General features: G+C 36.6%; 1 protein-coding gene across 3 annotated transcripts; it reads left to right on the top strand.

Annotated features, from left to right (window-relative positions):
- Positions 1 to 10,485: 10,485 nt before the first annotated feature.
- On the top strand, positions 10,486 to 20,312 carry LOC140163187 (alpha-2,8-sialyltransferase 8B-like). 3 transcript variants are annotated; one of them, XM_072186574.1, is made up of 6 exons: positions 11,278 to 11,325; positions 12,730 to 12,898; positions 13,803 to 13,841; positions 15,505 to 15,563; positions 15,948 to 16,068; positions 17,391 to 20,312. In XM_072186574.1, the coding sequence occupies exons 2-6, from the start codon at positions 12,786 to 12,788 to the stop codon at positions 17,671 to 17,673; spliced, it is 615 nt and encodes a 204-aa protein (XP_072042675.1). In that variant the 5' UTR covers positions 11,278 to 11,325; positions 12,730 to 12,785; the 3' UTR covers positions 17,674 to 20,312. The 3 variants fall into 3 exon arrangements, with proteins under 3 accessions (XP_072042674.1, XP_072042675.1, XP_072042673.1); XM_072186573.1 differs by lacking the exon at positions 11,278 to 11,325 and adding an exon at positions 10,486 to 10,699 and having other exon boundaries at positions 15,505 to 16,068; XM_072186572.1 differs by having other exon boundaries at positions 15,505 to 16,068.
- Positions 20,313 to 24,164: the final 3,852 nt, after the last annotated feature.

The following is a 24,164-nucleotide window of genomic DNA, read 5'->3' as shown; positions in this document are numbered from 1 at the left end:
CACGATAAAGGTTTTATATAGTGGTTTTTGCTCATTTGAGGAAATAAACACTGAATTGTTGCTAACTGTCTTAGGAACGCGAATAGAGGCAGGATTGTCTCTGGAGATGTTGTAACTAACCTCATACCCAACGATACCACGGAAGTCTATCATAGATAAAGCAGCAAAGACTGGTGACAGTGAGGGGGTGGTGATAAACACGTGCGCTTGGTAAGAACACGTACCACCAGTACGTAAACAAGGTAGGGTGAAGACATAGTTTTTGTATAATGGTGTAACCTCTTTCCCTTTACCTGTAGAACACAAAAATAATAAGAAAAATTATAATTCTTTAACGACATAACCGTATAAGAACTTTATATAAACCTGGTATGATGAAGGCATAACAAATGTATAAATGTGTACCGCTTTCTCTTTACCTATACAATACTAGAATATTAATAGTGATAATAATAACAATAATCCCCGCTGAGTCCTGATTTTTTTCTCTCTCAAAATGTTCATAATGTCAGTTTGCTCAAGCCCCAAACCCGCCATTTAAATCATAATTTCTCGGACTTGTATCGTTATTTCCTATCCTCGCATAAATTAATTTGTGTCTCGCATTGTCTTACGCCCTGCAAGGGTGAAGCATATAGGCCGCCTCCTTCATTATTTAATATTATTGGCCGCTGAGACACAATGAGTGGGTTTAAGTTGAGATTGCCCGAGTAGAAAATTTCATGCTATTGATGCCATGTATATTTTTCTTTAAATTTTTGTTGTTGTAATTTTTCAATGTGGTTGTACTGAGTACTATTATTACTACTAACCATGACAACAATATAGTACATACCATCGTTGCATATGACACCTGCCTCTTGATAATGACCTTGACAGCTGTAATTTCCCCATCCATTATGCCTGCATTCATCTAATCTCTTTTCTGATCCTGAACACATTACATCATCCAGCCATACTGGTCCATTACCCTGTCCAAACTCAGCACTGGTATAAAGAAACCGACTCAGGGTACTGATAACACCTCTTGCATCACCAGATGGAAATCCAAGTTGACGACAAACTACCATTGCGTCATCATCATCCCACGAGTCAGCACATACTGTACCCCATCTGCCATTGTATAATACTTCCACTCTGCCTTCATTTGTATCCTGGCCACCAGCAAGACGGACTTGACCAGGATCAGGATCTAGATAAGACGAGAGAAGCCGTAAAGGTTGATAATCAGTGGTGGAAACCTTTCCCACAAGTACTATTTTAATTTATATACATTTCGTCGGTCGCATTACATAGTGGCCTAAGTGTAAGACAAATGCAAAATGCGGGTAGCGAGTTCCTAATTAGGATTTGGATAAATAAATAAAATTAAAAGAAATAAAGAAAACTAAATGTTTGCATTTAACACCCGTGTAAAATTTAGAATTCTTAAAAAAATATTTAATTTTATTTAACAAAATTTCATAAAAACCTTCACGATATAACCCAAATTTGAAAAAATTCAAGCTGATGATATCGCACGCATCGCCTTCCCACATCGATCAGTTTTATTCGTGTAAAGACTGATTGTGTTTCAAAAAACACAACTATATCTAGGCAAATGAGACATCTTGTCACCTCTTTCAAATTTTGAACACTCTATCTCAGTTTGAGTTCCCGACATTGTTCAGGGTTCCACAGAGCACATCGATATCATTACATGGGTTGTAGAACAACACTCATCAGCTTCGTTGTTCCTAAAATAAAATAACTACGAAGTGTTAATACTTACCAGCGTCGATATATCCTGCCATCAGTACCAGAAGGAGCACACTTGGAATGCCCTTCATACCTCCAGAAGTGTGAGGGTTATCTGAAGTTTGCTATTAACAAAGATTTAACTTTTTGACAAAGTATCCTTTTTGCTACGTTCTGCAAAAACCGAGCGCTAGCTGATTCTAATGGAAACGATGTTCCGACTGATTATATAAACCAAATCATTACAATGGTTTTTACTCCTAGCTAACGCCCTACTGGTATATCATGTGATATGATCAAGAAGTTTCTCACTACCCGTTGTTGATGGTTTACTCCCTGTATGCCCATGGTATGTCGCCCATCGTACGTCAGCAATTCTACCTGTTGATTTCATTAAAGGGGTATGATATTTCCTGAGCCTACCCAATTACACGCGCTCTTGTCATTAAGGGGTGGTTTACGTGACCAATGCCATCCGTCCATGCCATTAAATGGTGTATTTTAAGACCAATTAAGCCTGCTGTTGTCATTAATAGGCGTATATTTTTTAATGTTCAGAGTACAATAACAATGGGAAACACTGTGTACCTTGGCCAATGGCCAATACCTGCAACTTGACACAGTCTCAAGTACTCGCCCAACCAATCACCCAACCCTGCCTCCAGGAGGATGACTTGAGACTACTACAGATCATGTTTCAAAAGTCAAAGTCACCTTGCATTGTATGCTGTGAATTCTCGCATATTCATGAGGGCCGATTGTTCTATCGTGAAGTGCCTAACAATCACGCCAGCGTTGCGTGCATTCGCGTATACGCGTTATAGCATTGGGCGTTGCGTGCCTTTGCGATTACGCGATAGACCGTAAAAATACGCGGTAAGTGCGTAACAGTTTTGCCTGTCGTATTTCATGGAACAATCGGCCCTCATCATCGGGTGATGCTGAGACTTTGACTGCTTGTACGCTGTCTGTTCTCTTTTTCGTCCATGAGGATGACTCAGTTTGGATGCTTGGTTGGGCGCGCTGTGGACGGAATATATATATTTCTTAACGAGCTACGGCAGCGCAAATTTGAGATTTCGTCAACACATAGTGCTCCTGGAGCACACGGGTTAGGGTTGGGATTTTGGTATATGGTCACAAAATTGTGTTGACGCTAACACAATTTTGCGACCCACAGCAGACTTGCAATTCCTGAAAAATTCTGATATATGTATACCACTTGTATTTTGCTTTTAAGAATAAATTGAAATTGCGAAATACTGTGGCCGAGCGGACCGGGCTCCGAATCATTTTTTTTAAATCTTTCCACAGTATACACCAGGTACACCGTGCTTTTATTTTATCAACAGGTTACATACAACGAAGCATGAATAATATAATCATAGAAAACATTATGATATGTGATATGTATAAACAACAATGCATTTGTACTCAATAAACATGATACGGTATACAATTATAATTATTTTACAAAATGGAGTTCCAACGTTTACGCCATTCATTTAACCTTTTGCCAGTACATGACATGCTTTTTTCTACCTTAGCAGTCTTCTTAAGCCTCCTAATAAAATAAGAAATATTTAGAGAACCTTGTTTATACTTCACATCATAAATGAATTTTTTCCCATGAAGAACAAGGAAGTTGAATTTGGACACATCTGGGTCAAGAATACCTAACAAAACACTCTTCATGTCCAGGTAAACCTGTTTTTTATGATTTGATTTTGAACATCATTCCAGAAATTTCTTACAACATTACATTCCCAAAAGAGATGCTGTATAGTCTCAACTTCATGTTTACAAAAATAACACAAATTGGAATCAACATAACCAAATTTAAACATATTATTATTGGTACCAAGGTACCTATGAAGAATTTTAAATTGAAAATATCTAAGTTGGGTCGATCGGGAGGAGGACAATGGAATTTGATAAATATCACACCAATTCAAATCAATATTATCAAAGATATACGACCATTTCTCCTCAGCGATTGGTGGTTTGAAGAGCTTACTAATACAGATATCACTAATGGTTTTACACACTTTAACAGTATTCGTAATTCTGGCTAGCATCTCCTCCTGAGATGAATTAATATTATCATTGTCCTCCCCCTCTTGACACTTCTTTTCCATTTATTTGGAATGGCATAAATAAGTGAATAGTAGTCAAAAAAGTTACACTTCAAATTAAACTTATCTTTTAAACGTGACAAGGCTAAAAATTCCCCATCATCATCTAAAATATCTTCCAAAAACTTAATCCCTTTACTGCACCATACATGCCTATAAATAGTGCTACCATTGATAATAATAGAAGAATTATTCCAGAGAATTTGATGTCTAAAATTATATGCAGGAGGATCATAAGTCGTAAAACACCATGCATTTACAACATCTTTAATAAAATTACTTTTAATACGATTAATACATCTAGCAGAAGGTTTTACATTACACTCCCAAATGAGATTACCACCTAAATTCTGTAAATGGTGTCTATAAAAATACTTCCAACTACTATCATTCGTATCCAGAAGACGTTTCACCCAAGCAATTTTGAGACCGTTAATAATGGATGGAACATGAATCATCTTAAGACCGCCTTGCTCGTAGTTCCCAATAATAGTACTTCTTCTAATTTTATCAGGTTTGTTTGACCAAACAAATTTGAAAATAATAGAATTCAATTCCTTAACAAATGCATCAGGCGGATTTGGGAGAAAAAAAAAAAGGAAAATAAGCTGTGAGAGAGCAAGAGATTTAAGAATGGTAATTTGCCAATTGGAGTGAGATCTCTCATAGACCAAATTCTAAGAATCTCTTTGAGTTTTTTAATTTGGGCGCAAAGTTTAACTCAAAAGTATTATTTAGATTAGAATCAAAAGTACTCCTAAAAGTCTAACAGGCTGAATGGTGTATGACAGATCAATATCACTAACATTTGGAGGGTTTCTACGAAAAGAGCCAAGAGCCAAAAGCTCAGATTTATCAAAATTAATTTTAAGACCTGAAAATGATTGAAATTTCTTGAGGATACAAATAATCTGTTTTAAGGAATCAACATCCCTAATAAAAATCGTAGTGTCATCAGCATATGCACTTACAAGAATATCTTTATCAACAATTTTAATACCTTTCACAATATTATCATTCCTGATCATACAGTTCAGGATTTCACTACAAATAATATATAAGAGAGGGCTAAGCGGGCATCCCTGACGAAGACCGCATAATAATGGAAAAATGTGGATCCATGACCATTATTTGTTACACAAGACGAAATATTTGAATAGAAAACTTGGACCCATCTTATAAGATCTTGACCGAAATTAAAAAATTTAAGAGTTTTAAACAGGAAAGACCATTCTAATTTATCGAACGCTTTTTCGAAATCAATTAAAAACATTAGCCCTGGCAAGTTATTATCATTCAGATACTCAATTGTATCAAGAGCAAGCCTAATATTTTCACCAATATAGCGTCCTTTTAGAAAACCTGTTTGATCATTATGAATGATATTGGGAAGAACCTGTTTCAAACGAAGAGCAATAATTTTTGTGATGATTTTGTTTAAAAGAGAAATTGGGCGCCAATTTTTTTAAAAAGATGGGTCTTTGTCTTTCTTAGGTATTAAATTAATAACGCCTCTGCACTGATCAACAGAAAGGTTTCCATTCTGAAAAGAATAATTATAACTTTTAATTAAAATGTCACCTAGATCATTAAAAACAATTTATAAAACTCAGGGGAAAACCATCCGTACCAGGTGTTTTGTTATTAGGCATTGTTTTTAAAGCATCAAGACATTCCTTTCTGGTCACCTGACCCTCACATTGTTTTTGCATGTCATCATTCAACTTGGGAATATTATCATTATTATCAAAAGATCATCATAATTAAAATCAGGAGGGTTACATGAACTATAGAGATTCTGATAATATTTCTTTTCTTCATCTAAAATTCCCTTGGGATCTGTAATTGGTTGATTGGAGTCACTGCTATACAATTTAGAGATTGTTTTCTGTCTTTGATTCCTCCTTTCTAAATTAATGAAATATTTTGAATTTCTCTCGCCATGCTCAATCCAGTTTGCTCTTGATCTAATAATTGAACCCTCAGCTTTAATCTTATACATGTCTTCAAGCTCAGATTTACACTCATTAATAGTATTTAAAAGATTATCACATGGGTCAGAACTATACTTTTCTTCAAGATTATTGATCTTATTGACCACTCTAGCTTCGAGAGTTTTGCGCTCCCTGGAAAGTTTTGCAGAATATTTCATTGTCATTGATCTAATATGACATTTTAAATAATCCCAAAGCAAATTCGGATTCAGATCTTTATTATCATCATTTTTGACAATGTCATCAATCCAGCGTTTCACAGAATTGACATAATTTATGTCATGCAAAAGTGAAGTATTAAACTTCCAGAACCCACGTCCACGAGCTGCATTAGATGTTACAATGTTAATATCAACTGATGAGTGGTCATTTTAAAACCAGTAGAAATACTACAGTTATCAATCTGAGACAATAAATTAAACGATACAAGGAAAAAGTCTAGACGACAATATACAGGAGGATTACTATTAGAGTGCCAAGTATACTTATACACATTAGGATTTTTCCTTCTCCAAATATCAACTAAATCATATGCAGTAATAATATCATTAATATATTTACGTGAATTACAATGTGTTTGCGCCCTTCCCCCTTTTTTTATCCATCATAACATCAAGAACACAGTTGAAATCCCCACCCCAAACAATTGACTCACAATCAAAGTCATTCATCCTTCTATGGATACTTTCAAAGAAAAGAGGATCATCTTTGTTTGGACCATAAACATTAATAACAGTAATCTTTTGGTTATTTAAAGTAATATCCAAAATAATAAATCTACCATCCTCATCATGGTAAGTTTTAACCAAATCAAAATTGCAAGAGTTTTTAAAAAGAATACAAACTCCTCTACTATTGGAGGTGCCATGAGAGAATAAAACATTTGCATTACCCCAATCATCTTTCCATTCCTGCTCAAAATTAAAACTAGAGTGAGTTTCCTGAAGCAAAAATATTTCAGGAGGTCTATTTTTAAGCCAAGAAAAAACTTGAACACGTTTGACACGATCCCCCAAACCTCTAACATTCATTGAATAAAAACTAACCCCACGTGGATTACTCATTTAAAAATAAAAATTGTTTGCAAACATCAAAACACAAAGTACGTTTGAAGGAATAGTGCACATTAAAGGGAAAAAGATTGTATTTCACCAGACCGGCAGAAGAGTCAAACTTGTGAATACCACACCGAATCATAATCGGAAGGTTCGAGCCCCGTCGATGCCATCGTCTTGTGCCCTTGAGTAAGGTACTTAATATCGATTGCTCCTCTCCATCCAGGTAATATAAATGGTACCGGCATTCTTTAATGCTGGGAAGGTAACAGACTCGCTGTGAAGGAAGTGTGTCGATCCCACCACAGCAACATTTTACGGTGGCGACTGGCCTAATCGCTAACGAACGAAAGATGACCACCCGTCCTGTGAAAAAAGCAGGTTCGACCATTTTTTGTACTAATATCTGAGGAATTCAAAGGAATTCAAGAAATTATTAACTGCACAATCTTTGAAAGCATCATTAATCATAGTCGAGGGCATTTCTTGTACGGTCCTAATGAGTCTGAGCATGCAATAATTAAAAGATTTGGTAGTTTATATAGAGTTTATAGAAAAGTGGTTCAAGTTAGACTACCAATGTAATGTGTGTTACCGTGTCATATTTAAAAACATTTTTGTTTTGCGTAAGGTAGTTTTAAAGTACAACAATAAAGAAACAATATAATATGTTTGGGCCTGAAATGTTTAGGTAACTTATAGCAGGCTCACTACATGAGGCTTATTAATTAATATCCATAGTCTTTAGAAGCAAATACCTTTTTTTACGTGCGTGCTTCTAAAATAAAACCCATCTGTAATTAAATAACCACATAAATTGGTATAATGCAGGAAGTCTTAGCTCAAGTTGAAGGGCGTGTATTTCCATTAACACCTAGGCCTGCTGCATACGTGTTATTGGATGAATATTCGATGCAACATATCTCCGGTATTTCCCATTCTATTTCAACACTGCGAGAACAGTGTTTAGCATTTAAACACTTTGTTAAACACATTCTTGCCCTCACTTTGTAAGTGTATTTAAGATAAAAAAATATATGGGTCTTCACACTGATGGACACGACCCCTTCATTGATACCCAAGATCAAGAGTTCTCGGGGCCCAACTGTCAATACAAAGGGCCTGTCGTTTCTCAATATTAACTATTCATGAGTTCCAAAGGTCAAATATTATAGGTCCCCGGGGCCTAAAATATGTTTAAAAAGTAATTTAAAGCAATATTACAGTTCATGGTTCAGCACTTGGGCAGTGTACATTCACATGGGTATATGAGCCTCATAATGTCAAATATTATTGGGTACAGAGCCCAAATGGGCCCAGACCCAGGGCCCCCAAAATGTGCCTCCCTCCCAATTCCCCTGTGCACCTTCCTTTTTAGACCTAAAACACCATGTTTTGGACCAAAATAGGCGAAGCGCGCACTGGCCCTATATTATAGAAAAATTCACCTTCATTTTTTCCGTGCTTCACCCGCAAATATCATATAAGAAAATCGAAAACAAAATATGCCCGACTCTTTCTAAATTGTTATGCTTCTGCCGCAATCTTATACGTAAATTAAACTAAGCCACTTGAGTGCATATATGCCTTCCTTACAGTGAGTTTGGGGCCCTCTAAATTTGGCCGGGCCCAGGGCCCCCAAAAAGGCAAATCCGGCCCTAAGGTGCATAGGCGTAGATCCGGGGGTGTGGGGATGGGGATAAATCCCCCTTTTGCACCATATTTTAACAGTTTAGTTTCAAAATGGCAACATTTTTCGCGCCCTTCGCGCGCATTTGTGTCATAAACTTAATTTGTCGCCAAAAAAGTCCTGGATTTAAGATTTTTTTCCAACCCCATCCCCCTAATGTCGAAATTCACGCGTACCAACGTATTGGCTTCGTATTCCTTGAGATCAGATTATGACCATTAATCTGGGATTTTGCTTGCTTCTTGAGCAAAAACAGAAAAGGAAATATTTCTTGTTCTTTAGTACCGTTTAAACACTCACAAATCTGATAAACCCTCGAATTGGATATAGAATAGTGTGAAATTGCAAATTTTTAATCAACTTTTACTTCAAATAGTATGAAATGGAATGAATGTTCGCGCACTACGCGCATGTATCTCATAATATTGGGCCGAACTAATGATCACTATCAAATTTTGTTCTTACTCTCCTCCCGACAAAAATTCAGGTACGTTTCTGATTTCAACTCTTTACCATTGGGCTCCCAGGATGTTTTGCTGACAGGGCCCTTTTCCTTAAATCCGCCTCTGGGTCAAAGGTCATCAAAGAGAGATCATCTAGGGCCAAAGGTTATATAGAGGTCATTGGGGTCAAACAGTATAGCTATCATACTGCAGTGGCTTTATCGGTTGCACTCGCAGCCAGCTCTCACAGCTACGGGTGAACTAGTGATTATAAATTTAAGGTTATTTTAATTAAAATTATTTTCAACTGTTGTGATTTGGTAGTTCACAGCATCTTCCGAATGGTAGTGAGCTTTCGCAAAAACAGCATTGCTCAATTCATAGCGAGCGTGTAGAAGAATTAAAATATCACAGATATACTTTTATAGGTGCTGCGGTTCTTGAGTTACGTTGTAAAGAGGGCTGAAACAACAACACTTTTGTAAAACCAGCTGTAAAACGTACATTACTCATTAACGATAATAAATTAAACAAGTTTGCAAAGTATACGATTTGTAAAATGAATTTTTGCAAAACATATCAAGGTGTTAATTTTCAATAATATATTGATCTAGATAATGAAAATCGATTTTTAGGTTGTTTCGACCAACAATACCTCGTCTACCCTAAAGAGATTTGAATGGAAGAATCGTATAAAAATCGGTTCGTGGACATGTAGTGGTAGTATTATTATTATACGAGCCCGATTTGATATAGTTATGTACGTGTACACCAGCTTCCTGTATAGTTGAAAAGTTCAATGTAAGAGGAACTGAAATGGTTTACATTGCATTGAAGCTGGGATATTTCCCATGTACAGGGTGTCCCTGAAAGAACTGTATCGTTGGAAACTTTTAAAATTGTTTGGGTATTTTAACGCCACAACTATGCATAACTAAATAACTGGCGTGGTTGAGCATGTTGAGGAATAAATCAGCAATTACATACTTTTTGAATTTTGACAACATTGTCCACACCGTTCGTGAAATATAAGAATTCTACGAAACTCCCTAATTTTCAATCCTTTCCACGGATTCAAATATCAATCTATGATCTGTATTCGCACTATTCGGAGTGCTAATCACTGCGCAACATCAGCGCATAAGGCGTCTATTGTCATTGACAGATATTTGACTCGGAGGAAGGGGCTAAAAATGAGGTAGTATCGTAAAATTCTTTTATTTCAAAAACAGAGCGATCAATTGTCAAAATTCAAAAAGTATGTGATAGCTATTAGATGCCTCAGCCACATCAGTTATTTAGTTATGTTTGATTTATGCGTTAAAATACCCAAACAATTCAGTTTCCGACGATACAGTTCTATCAGGGACACCCTGTAAATGGTACTAGGGGATTTCCCTTCACTATGTTAATGCGGAAGTTTATGTGGAATTGTGAATCCTATTTAGATATAAACATTTACACAAAAAGTGACTATAAAATCTCAATATATGAATATTTTCTCTTTGTTGTACTACTAGAACTAGACATTGGACTCTGCCCGGAAACGAATTGTAAATCAAATCATATGGACGACGCTTGTTTTAATACATGGACTCATGGAGTGGAGTGTATAGTTTCTGAGAACCAAATCTATTATGGCAAGGTAACATTTGCTCATTTCTTATTTTTGACACAGTCCTTTAAATAGCAACCCAATCAATAGATCAGTACCTCAAACTAGCCTGAGCGAACATTCATTTACACGCGATACATATGTTCACGGTCGTATAGACGAATCCAACGAGCCAAATCATGGTCAGGATTTGGTCGGCCATTACTGGGTCCTCGTAGCCAAGGCCGCATCATTCCACATTTTAGGTGAGATGGGGCCGACGGGGTCCCAGCTTTGGCTGCCATTGATGTGTAGGAATGCGTGAAATTGGATTCGTCTATAGTGAAACCGTGTTAGAAATCGTGCCAAATATTGGGGCTGAAGACGTTCAAGAGAATACTAGATGAAAGCTTCCTCTCGGTAAGCAATTTCAAATTTGTGAGAAATAAGAAAAGTTAAACACGTGTTAGAAATCATTAGACAAAAGTTTTGCTTTCATGCCTGCGGTGTAAGTGATTTATTAACTACAACTGTTTCATATCAACTACTCGTATATAATTACTCAATATTACCTAAGAATTACTCTTGGTAATTAGTGATATTTTGTATTATATTCTATTACTTTATATGTTTGTTAACCAAGTTCTGGCCAGTGGACGTACTTGCTTGATGTGCTGGTAGGTTGTCCATAATACACGCAGAATTGTTGAGAGGATACGATGATTATTTTTATGCTATGCGTATATTTATATGTAAATCAATTGAAAACCTGTTACCGTTTTAACCCACTACTTAGTAGTTAGTTCTAGTCAGTTAAAGGGTGTGCAATATTTATGCTTGCCCCGCCCCATCTCGGCGTGCCAATAAAACCATGCTTCTCCATCGACCTGCCACAAATTGCTTGCTAAACTGACATCCACACCCCCCCTTCCGCCACACGCCAAAATTTTGGGAACCAAATTTGCGAACCACGAGCGTAGAGAACAGAATATTTTGTCTAGAACGTTTCCGTAGTGTTTTTCTATGAGCCAGGAGCGTTTTGTTACAAGGTGAAGGTGTGCAAATCTCTTGACCGCCCCTTTTAATAGGGTTCGCCATTAAATCGGTAACTGACCTGACATCGTATTAACGCTTTACCGCTACTGTCAATAAGTGATAAACGAAAGTCACGTGAAAGCGCCTACTTAAGTTGTGTGAAAGGTATCTTTTGTTGTCATACAACCATCATTATAGGCCTATGCTTAAACACGTTACATATGTTATCATTATACAGTGATATAGACACGAGGACCTGGCAGCCTTAATGCATTCTATCAGCAAGAGCATTCAATTTATTTAAATGAAGCGCCTAAAGTCAGGTGCTTTTTCGGCTACTCAATCACACCCGTGGGATTTATGAGAACAAAAAGCACATTTCGCTCAAGTAGGCGCTTTCAGGCGACTTTCGTTTGATCACTTACTGACAGTAGCCTGTCTTGTAACAGTTACCAATTTAATGGCGGAACCCTTTTGTCATGAGCAAAAGGCAACTTTCGACGAATAGTCGGTAAACCAAATCGGAACAAGGAAACAATGCGTTAGATTTACTAGCTCCATGGCTGTGCACATCTCGGGGGAATCTTTTTATTGGGCATTGATCATTTGTGGAATGTGTGGAATCTATAACTTATTTTCTGGAGTTATCGCCACTTTTTTTTTACTCACAAACATCTTCATCTTTATTCTACAATCATAAAAATACATTTATATGAAGGATGAGTAAATTCCTCAAAACTGTTAAGAGTGTTTTGGTAGCGGGTATTAATAATACGCTATTTGCTGTGAAACGTTTCCAAAACTTTTTGAAGTGACTTGGTAGTTCATGTTTGAAAACGTGAAAACGTCTTATAAGAAAGCCACGTGAACGTTTTAAATTAACAAATTAAGTTTTGAAAATGTTGAATCGAAATATTAACGAATGCTACAAAACTAATCCGGATAGCTGAGTAGTTTTCAGATCACACAAAAACACAAGACCCTAAATTCACATCTTTTATTTTTTATTTTTATGTATATTATAAAAAAAATCACCATTCTTGTAGTCTCGTCATTACATCTTGACCAAACACGGACATATCAGGCTAATGAATAGAAATTCATGATGCAACTTAAGAGGACGCTGTTGACCCTGCTTCTTTCTCATCTAGTCATAGTGATGCTGATACTGATAATAACATGTGTGTATATTCTGCCGAGTACAAAAACATATAGGTATGTTTGAAGTGTTATTCATCACGATAAAATATTCCTTATAGCACCGTAGCAAGTAATATTAGGCGGGAAGAGATAGGGGCAGAGTGCACCCGGGGGGGGGGGGAAAAATAGATAAAATGCTCAAATTTTGATGAAAATGGTCTCAAATTATTGTCACTGTTATCTCAATTAGAATAAAGATACCTATTATAACTACCTGTAATGACTCGTTACCTAGGTAAGCGTTTAGGGAAGTACCAGTATATAATCATCAATAAGAATCAATTTCAATTACCTGTTTTGCCGTGTTTATTCAAAGGTAAAGAGCAATTTTAGGTGGTCCAAACTATTCTTTATTGCACTCGCTATCACAGAAAGACCAATTTAGAGACAAATTAGAGCATTTTGCTATTTTAACCTCTGTAGATCGTAGGTTTATTATACTATATAATTATGTTCTGTATCCTTGTGACAAGAGGAATAATTTTTCACCCCTGTATAAACTTTGACCGTAGATAACTTGAATTGCCCAGGGATGAGAATTTCACACCCCTCGACATCTCATTTTGTACCTTCCACAGAACAATAATAAAAAAAAAAAAAAAAAAAAAAAAAAAAAAAAACCTACCTCTGCCACCGGTAAATGCTATTTACTTCATTTTTTCACACACTTTTCATTTTTTTTTCTATATTATAGACTTTTAAAAAGGGAAAGCTTCAACTTCCTTTCAATAAATTAATAGGACGTCGATTTTACCTTGATATTGCAATATCTTTACTCACGCTATCATAAACATATTTAGTAAATTAATGGAACATTTTATTCTTTTTTTTTAAAGACCGTAGGAGTTTATTATTATAATACATAACCAGCTTTGCATATTAACAATTTTTTTAAAACTTAATATCCTTCCTTTTGAAGCATGAGACTCTCGGGGATCAATAGTATAGCTAAATTACGGTAAGAAGATAAAACTACTACTACTATTACTAATATTACAAAATTTAAGAAAAATAGCGCCATCAGTGTTCAACTTTGTTTAAAAATAAATACAGTTCTACATGCCATCAAACAAACGTGAACAAGGATCCTATTTCAAACCATTCTGTATTGAAACCAGTGTTGTAGTCGAGACCGGCCTATCCGACACCAAGACCGAGACCGCGACCAGGCAGTCCGAGACCAAGACCGAGACCGGCTGGTCCGAGACCGAGACCAAGACCGAGTCCGGCAGGTCCGAGACCAAGACCGAGACCGGGCTTGAAAGTAATATCATTAATGAATGATAACTTTTTCGGTAACTGGTATATGATGGGCCATACAATCCATTTTAGTGCCAGCTTTTTAAGCAAGGATATCAAAATTCAATTATTTTTTTAAACATTTGGATCCAAAACAAGCGAACCTTATTTCATATTCGACATAGCGGACCGTTGACATAGCGAACCTTATTTCATATTCGACATAGCGGATCTTTGATATAGATACACGAATCCAACGAGCCAAGTGATGGTCAGAATTCATTCGGCCATTACTGGGTCTCTTCTGCACCAAACTGGTGTTGTGACTGCCCAATCGAGTGGATTAAAGCCGCTTTATACAAATCGATGTTATAATGTATAATGTTGTAAACTTTCATCATTCTTTTGTCTACATGTAACACGGGTGATGGAATGCAGTTTAAAATTCCCGCCAAGGGGCATCATTTCACATTTCAGGTGGGATATACCCAGTGGGGACCCAGCTATGGCTGCCATTGAGGTGTAGGAATGTATGAAATTGGATTCATCTATAGCTAACCGTATAAATATTCGACACAGCGCGCGGAACTTTAACATAGCGAACCTTATTTCATATTCGACATAGCGGACCTTTGACATAGCGATACTTATTTATATTCGACAAAGCGGATCTTTGACATAGTGGAATGCAAGTTGAAAATAACTAATACAAGAAAGCATCTATGGCATGATGATGAGAAAAGAGTATTACAATACCAGGGTTCTAAGACCTGAAAGCAACGGTAACCAGAACGTGTTGCGGTCTTTGGTTGATGAAGAAGTGCTTTTCCTTTGTACCGATATAATTTCAGTTAAAAGCCTTAAAGCCATATTATAACATTTTCATACAAAATAGATTAGCATTTCTTTGCCATAAAATGTTAGTTTTTACTGTCAGATATATCCCCTTTTATTTTTGAGCCGAACAACTACGGCAAATCAAAGATCAGCGCATATGTCGCCAATACGTACCACTCCTTCGGTCATGTCATGGTACGACCCTTTGAGTAGATCACCGTCCCGCACGCCGTGTACGTACTGTGTGTTATGAACATCGTGTATGCGTTCGACTAATAATTCCATCGTAATAATAAAACGCCGGTTCCGTCATTTTATTCAAAATCTCGGATTTTGACAAAACTACAGCACCTAGAGTCTTGATTTTTGCAGGGTATATTGGTAATAATAAAGTACAATATAATCATGTAAAAAAATGAATTTTAAAAAATCAGTGAGGGCGTCCTCCTCAGCAAATGTTGTAATATGTCTTTAATATTTGCGTCTTGAGCAATCATAAAACATATATTTAATGCTATTTTATGTGATGTTGTCTTTTTCAACAGTCCTCGCATATTGAAGCATCATAGAGGAACTTTCACCCTTCACGCATTCTACAAAAATGGTGAGAACGACAACTATTCGAACACAAATAAACAAAATGACATGTGGCTCTGTAATAATTGTTCCACTGATCCTTCTTTTGGTATATTATCGCGTCAATTCCAAAATTGCGCCGTTGTCGGAAACGGTGGAATCCTAACCAACAGTCACTGTGGGAAGGAAATAGACAGCATGGACTTCGTTCTTCGATTTAACATGGCCGCACTAAAAGGATACAGAGATGATGTTGGATTCAAAACTACTATTATGAGTATAAACAGGCAAGGATTGGGACAGGCAATTGGCAAGTTTAAAAGTGCCCCTGATATCATTATGAACGAGACTTTTCAAGAAAGGTTGTATTCTTTACCCAAAAACACAATTCTTTGGCATTGTAAACGTACAGGAGACAGTCGGGATTACTTACGGACGATGTATGATATACTGAACAGAACTAAACATCAACATAACGGACTTCGTTTAGCATTTTCAACTCACGGTTCCGACATAGGAATGCCCACATCAAAGTAAGTAATATTGCAATTATACATTAGATAAAACAAGTTTGTTTCCATTATAACAACACAACAAAGTAGGCTGTAATAATAACTTACATATTAAATATAACATTATGTTGCCACGACCAATTATTGATTTTAATGTATGTGGTCCTCAAATGTTTTGGTTATATTTATGTCCCTCAATTCAATGCAAATGTGATTTAAGTAAGGTTTTTTATTTTCATATTTTTTTTCTATTTTTCTATTTTGCAAACCTTTTGCACAATTTTCCCAAAAATTGGTACAAATTCGGATCTGTCACTTCTGTTCGTAACCTTGGGGATGTTTTTGATCGTCAAATGTGTATGTCTGCTCACATCACCCAACTTTGTAAATCAGTCAATGGGCTTATTAGAAACATCACCACAATTCGTCCATATTTGGATTTCAATACTTGTCAAAATACCGTCAGAACCCTCATTCTCTCACGTCTTGATTACTGTAACATTTTGCTCAATGGAATAACACAGAAAGATCTCTCCAGACTACAGAAATTACAGAACAAATGTACCAAGCTGATTTACCGTAAGCCCAAGTCTGATCATGTAAGCCCACTCTTAAGAGATCTGGCTACCTGTTCATGAGAAAACCAAGTTCAAAACACTCACGCTTGTGTAAAAGTCCCTGAATGGGCTCTCTCCTCAGTACATTTCCAACTGTCTCACGATCAAGAGCTTCATACATGCTATGAGTACTAGGTCCAGTGAGGGTGTTAATTTTATCATTCCTCGCACCAGTAAATGTGCTGGGGATAGAGCCTTTCAGTGACTGCCCCAATGTTTTGGAATGGCTTACCATCTACAATCATGAACACCACCAGCCTGGACTCATTTAAGTCATTGATCAAAACTCACTTACTTCTGTAATATTTGCTGCCATTGCTTTTTGTATTTTGGAATTTGTTGGTTTTCTTTTCTCTTGTGCCTTGAATCCCTAGGCAAAGGCGCATATAAATACCTGTTATGTTTTGTTATGTTTCGACAACAAAGACGCTGGTATTTTAGACATGGAGCGAATGTGGCACGAAATAAGAGTCAAGGAAGCGCTATATGTCAAGAAAGAATAGACTTCGCTCAGTGGCGTAGCCGGAGGGGGGGGGGGGGGGCAGGTGGCAGTAGCCAGTGGGTACATTGCAGGTGGGAAGCAGGTGGCAGGTATGAGGCCTTTTTGTAATGGTTAGCCCATTCTTGATTATTATCGTCAAAGTTTTGACCTTGCCCCCATCGTAATGTCTCTATTCATCCATCTCTCAAAATTATATTATGTTTCCTTTTTAATTCTCATTACAGAACATGGAATATTCCTAACCCTACAAGTGGATTACTCGGTTTCACATTTGCCACCACCATTTGTAACAAAATATCCATGTACGGATTCTATCCATTTAACAAGGATGCGAAAAATAACCCTCTTGCTAATCATTATTATGAAACTGGAAGATTTAAGTCGGTTATAAGACATGTATATAACCGGGAATATGCATTATTCAAGGACCTGAATAGAACCGGTGCAATTCGGTTGGTAACATCACAGTGTAGTTATGGTAACAACAATACTAACTCTGTCGATTAGAAATACTATGATGTAACCTTATTAAACTGCTCAATAAAATTTGAAAAGTTTTCTTAAGCATTTATATCTCAAACTGTTTATGACATGTTCATATCATGTTGCATATCAAAGGAAAGCTATTTTATTCCCCTTTACAATGACACTACAATTGAAACATTCACCTTGATTACGCCTGAATACACGTCTTGGGAATGTAGTGGGGTCTTAAACAGAATGTGCCAAATTGACCATTATTCTATGCAGCAAGCTGCAATCCCATATCTTCACAATCTGGGACCTAATGCAATCTTCCAAGATGACAACGCTCCCTTATAATGATTATTTCCTTCAGGATTCCATTTGGTGGAATTGCAATATCTGTTTGAAAACCAAGAAATTCTTCTTTTATCAAGATTGGGTTGATCGTAGTACACATACCCTTGAGGATCTTAATAGAGGGTATACTTTTATTAAATCTTTCGAAGATCTTGTTCTCGAATTTGATATATCTATTAAGGACAGAAGGAAGTACAACTATCTTATGAAAGGAATTTCGATTGACTGGTTTTATAACTCTCCTAACGTTCAAGAACATATTTTTGATAAGACTGTTGAAAGCTTATTTGAAAATGGCAAAATTACCAAGTATTCATACACTATTTTGAAAACACAGGACGGACCTGCCAAAACAGAGCTTTTGGATTGATGGGTTAAATATGGATCAGGATACAGATTTGAATGAAGTTCACAATAATAACTTTTCTTGTAGTATTGAAACTCAACTTTTTATGAACTTTGTGAGAATGAAACTTACTACTGAATATAGGATCGCTCAAGGTAAAGGTAAATTATTGGGCAAAAATTGAGATCAATTTGCCTGCCATCCTATTTTTATTTGCATTTCCTCGCCTTTAAACCTTTTTTTCACATTCTGTGCACACCTAATGAAAATAACATGGGATACTTGTTCTTATGTCTGTTTCATTGTTGTCTGTGTTCATTTTGTCTTTTCTGGTGTTAAAAAATTTTATATCATAAAACCAGCCATCATTAATATTTTGTAATTTGTTAATAATTCATAGACAATAACACTATGGCTGTCGAAAGATAAAAAAAAAAAAAAGATGACAACGTTCCCGATCACAGAGTCAGGGGAGTCTACTACTACCTGCAGAATATGGGAGTAGAAATAATGGAATGGCCTGTCATCAGCCCAGACCTCAAACCGATTGAAAACGTGCCAGAGTAGCCAATGCAAAAACATTGAACAACAAGCGACAAATCATGGTTGAAGAATGGAATGTCACCTCACAACAGCGTACGTGTGACCAGGCTGGTGAGCAGCATGAGGAGGAGATGCCAGGCTGTTGTGGCTGCGTATGTTTTTTCTCCCGCTATTGAAGTTATTGACTAGGCCTATAGTGATGTTTTAGCACAAAATAATGGTCGATTTGGCACATTCTGTATGAGACCCCACAACATTCACATGACGTGTACGCAGCCGTAAAAAGATTAATGTTTCAAATGTGGTGTTATAGTTAAAGATGATAAGTAACTAATCATTGATATGCAACACGATATGAAAATTTTACAAAATAGTCTGAGATATAGATGCTTGAAAAAAACTTTCCAACTTTTTTGTTGAGGCGTTTATTTAGATTGTCCATAGAAAAAAATATTAGCACAGGCAGTGGATGATACTAAACCCAAGGTTCAGCGTAACGGTGTAGGCTGAGAGAATCCATGAAGTGGACAGTTTGTTATAGCTTTAAAATTGGCAAAAAGTATCAAAAGAGGAATGCTCAAAGTAGCCTGTCCTTGGTTTTACAATGTTAAGGCTGAATAGTTTGAGAACAATAGGACAATTTACTTTGTCCATAACAAAAAGTCCTAATTTTGTGAGGGGGCACTCACATTATGTCGTCACAGCGATATTATATGGGGAATGTTTGTACTGATATCAGCTATCACCGGATAGAGGGAACCCATTGCTAAACAGAAGAGTGAAAGTACATAATTCGCTGACGTAATGTGCACGTTAGTATATCCAGGCCTGTTGTGATCATTTCGATCAGGGTTCGTAACAAAGAAAGCTTGAGCCAGTTGACCTAGCAACGGTCATATTTTAACGTGCACTACGCCAGCGAATAGGAAATTAGGGGGTAGCAAAACCATGGCCCATGTTACAAAGTAAAAAAAAATTACAGTATCTGTTTCAGAGACATACGGTATCAGTTGGGACGCGGGACTACCGATTGTTATTGTTCTGCAAGGCTCACTCAATCATTTAATAAGGCAATACAAACGATCGAATTTGGTATTCAAATGAACAAAATTTTGAGTTACACCTTTTCAGTGTAAATTTTTTTTCTCGGCCAAATGAAAAGCAATAATTTTCATTTTTTCAGTAAATGTCAGGAAAAACTGTAATGCTTGATACTGTATTTTTTTTTCAAATCTTAGTGTTAAATTCAGTCATTTAGTGTAAGATTTTCGATTTTGATAGGCTTCAACTCTGCCCGCGAGCCTTTTTTTGGATCAATCTTTTAGCTTTTCAAAGTAATATAGTTCGCTAAAGAAGGATTTTCCCAACTTTCTAACGCACATCACCGTGAGCGATATATCATAGTTTTGTCAGAATTTCCGTTTTGATTCCATAATTTTTGACTACTAGCTAAAAAATTTTCAAATCTATGCGTGAAATCTTAGGCTAATACTAGCATGTGGATCGATATCTCTGGGTGCCCGGCCTGGATACAGTGTTGCCAGAACTTCAATATAGCAAAGAAATTACCTAGTGTTTCAATTGTCATGAAGGTGACTGGGTATAGTGCCTTTTGTTTGTGTTTGTTTGAAATTGCTTAAACCCACCGAAAGTCATAATGAAGCAGCCAAAACAATACAAGGTTAAACATGGAAGTTTATAACAACCTATTATAATGACCTAAAGGAAAAATCATTTATGGCAACAATGAGCCTTGCATTGTAAGTCATGGTTAAAATGTGTTGAGTACCCACCCCACCCCCATGGGCCTACATAATATTACATACCGGTACCTTATAATATTTATATAGCACGGCTATAGCTATAGCCTACATTTAGAAAGTAGGTCCTATAGCGCTAAATTATGACAAATAGGCCTACACAAACCCGAACGCAAGTCTGAAGGGTGTAATGAAAATGCCAACCCGCGATGGGGGGGGGTCATTCAAAATTCACCTGGAGATAGGAGGGACAGAAAATTAAAATCCCCTCTAATAACACGCGAATTTTTCTAGGTTTGGACAGTGGATTTTCCCAAGGACCTCATCCTAGGTAAATAAACAAACAAACAAACAGACAAAATGGTTTTCATAATCATGGAATCCATAGCCCCTATAAATTGAAATTGCAGGCTATCACGGGAGCAAATTTCCAAAATTCACCTCATTTACCAGAATTGGGGATTTGGGCTACCAAATCGCTGGTCAGGCAATCCTGGTTTTCAATGGAAAAGGGACCTGGTTGACAACAATTGAAATATCGATTATTTCTGCTGGTTGTTCCCGAGATAAAGTACTAAGTTTGAAAGTTTAAGTCATGAAGGGAAAAAGGGTAAAATAAAAACGGAAATTCTGACAAAACTATAATATATAGACCCACACGATGTGCTTTACAGAGGTGGGAAATATCTTTCTTTAGCAAACTATATTAGTTTGAGACGCTAAAAATGAATTCCGTAAAAAGCTCACGGGCGAACTAAAGGCCTATAAAAATCAAAAATATCACACTAAAAGACAAAATATGATGCTTGAATTTTAACACCAGGATTTAAAAAAAATGTATATCCAAGCACTATGTCTTTAACTGACATTACTGAAGAAAAAAAAATATTGCTTTATATTTGACCGAGAAAATAAATTTCATAGCAAAAAGGTGTATCTCTGAATTGTGCTGATTTTAACATGTATCGATCGACTTTTAGCGCGACTATGCATTTCTAAAGAATTGGTAGTCCCGCGTCCTAACTGGTATGGCTATAATCAATGGATAAATGGTTGTGAACTAACTAAATAAGGAAGACATCGGTAAAGGACCAACTTGTTATAAGACGAAGTGCCCGTATTATTTATGTGGAGCGGTATGTGTGACTTCTTTATTCCAATGCCATTGTGACCAAAAAACTGGATTCGCTATCACAATAACCGGATTACTAAAACAAAAGGAAGTTATTGGGATGCGGTCTACCTATGCAATAAGTACTCTAGACAGAATGTAGATTTCATATATAATAAATAAAGGTATCATATATCATTATTTCATCTATCATAAATGAAGGTATCATATTTATTTCATTTTCTTTTTCTATCTCAATTCCAATTCCAAAAGGCTACGATAACAAATCGTTTCATGCAGCCGCCCGGCGACTATGGAACGGCCTACCTGTCGCTATCCGTAACTCCACGACCGTCATGATGTTCAGGAAGAGTTTAAAGATACATTTGTTCCCGTCAATATGATTCCACCGTCTCTGCCAGCCTTTTGTCAGTGCCACTTTATAAATTTCATGTCTTTTAGTGCTTTTTATGCATGGAATTTATATTTTCTGCTTGTTAATTATTGTGTGCTTTAAAATGTTTTTATGCTTTCATTTTATATTATGTATTTTATATGTTCTTGTTTGAATATTATTGTGTACTTTTATTATTGCCAGTTCTTTTAGCTGTACAGCGCTTTGTTCGTTTGTTTAGCTAAGGCGCTATATAAAATGTCTGAAATAAAAATAAAAATAATCAATAGTTGAGAGTCTCAAGTCTTATAAAATGTTGGAAAATTTTTCACTTTATAGCAATGACATAAATAGTATAAAAAGGATGCACCAAATGGCTTCAATTGGACCTTCCACTTTCAGACACCCCTGCCCTTTTCGCTTCTACTTTGGATATCCGACACTTTATTTTTAAAGCAATAAATTGATAATTAAAGCCATAATTTGTGATTTGCTCCACAGCAACGCCCTCATTTTTTTTCGAATATCTACTTTTTGCACCATTATTGTAATGGCCGCTAGGGTACATACATGCCCTGTGAAAGCCTAAGCCTGAAGTGCTTTAATTACAGTAAAATTTAAGATTTAAAATCAGCGATGTTTCAACTGTCAACAAGGTCAACCATTTTTTCAGAAAGGGGGGGGGGGTCTCCGGATGCAGCCCATTAATGGTTTGATTAGCCCACACTAGCTTGTGGGCTCAAATGTGTACCCATAGACAATGTATCTGTGACTGTGAGTCATATGTTTGGGCGCTCATAACTTAAAAAGGAAGGGAGATATTTGAAATTAAGAGCCAGATTCTGAAAAAATATGACATAAGGTTAGCTCAAATGCAGCTTTGCTGCTTTATATTTGTTTAGAACAGGACGTTATGAGCTACCAAAGTTGGTAAAAACCACCAATGACACTTGCGAATGAAAAAAAAAAAAAAGGGGGGGGGTCAAAGTTCAAGGTGCCATTTCTTGAAAACGACAAGGACTATGAGACCAAATTGTGTGTGTGTGTGGGGGGGGTGTTTATTGTGCACACTAAAGATTGTTCTGATGGACTTTCATCAAAATCTGAGAGGGTCACCTGGGAACGTTTCAGAAAATTAGTTGATTTGACAAGGAATGATTCAGGGTTAGGGTTAGGTTTAGGACTTATGGTTAAGGTTAGGGTTAGGGCTAACTCAGTTCTTTCAAATGATTAAAACAGCCCACTAGTCTGAATTCTGAATAGTGGGCATTCTGAGTAGCGGGCCTTCTGGGTAACGAAACAGCCCGCTATAGCCAGAAAACCCACTAGTAAGAAAAAAATTCAGAGTAGCGGGACTTCTGTTATTCAGAAGGCACGCCTACTCTGAAAATTCTGACTAGCGGGCCTTCTGAATAATGGGTTTTATGAATCGCGGTTCTTTTGACTACCGGGTATTCTGAGTGATGGACTGGCTCCCCTGTGCAGTTTTAACTTTTTAAACATAGTGATTGAAACAATATCTGCATCCGAAGTAAAAAGAAGAGAGTGCTTCAGAGACACATAGTAAAACCTCGTCTACAAGCATATAGTGTGTTTTTGATGATAGCTAAATTAATACGAGACAGCCGTAAATATGCCAATACAATAAATTGGTCTTAAAATAACACTTGTTTGTATATGTTTGTATCGGTAATTAATTTGCTCATACTCCATAATATTATAAGTTTTTTGATGGATGGCTTCTTAGCTTTCATCAAAACCACTCTATATGTCTGTAGACGGGGTTTTACTGTATGGCTATAATTAATGGATAAATGGGTGAGGACAAACTAAATAAGGAAGGACCAACTTGTCATAAGACGAAGTGGCAAGTGCCCGTATTATGTATATGTGGGGCGGTATGTGGGACTTCTTTATGTCAATGACATTGTGACCAAAATACTGGATCCGTTATCACAACAACCGGATTACTAAAACAAAAGCAAGTTATTGGGATGCGGTCTACCTATGCAATAAGTACTC

Source organism: Amphiura filiformis, chromosome 10, assembly GCF_039555335.1.
Source record: "Amphiura filiformis chromosome 10, Afil_fr2py, whole genome shotgun sequence".
Lineage (NCBI taxonomy): Eukaryota > Metazoa > Echinodermata > Ophiuroidea > Amphilepidida > Amphiuridae > Amphiura > Amphiura filiformis.
This window is presented reverse-complemented; position numbering and strand designations above follow the sequence as displayed.

Bases quoted from the DNA above. Each gene is read 5' to 3' on its own strand.
- LOC140163187 (XM_072186573.1), top strand. From the start codon at position 12,786: ATGATGCAACTTAAGAGGACGCTGTTGACCCTGCTTCTTTCTCATCTA. The intron at 13,842-15,504 runs GTAAGAAGATAA...CTTTTTCAACAG, and splicing joins AATAGTATAGCTAAATTACG to TCCTCGCATATTGAAGCATC. The intron at 16,069-17,390 runs GTAAGTAATATT...TTCTCATTACAG, and splicing joins ATAGGAATGCCCACATCAAA to AACATGGAATATTCCTAACC.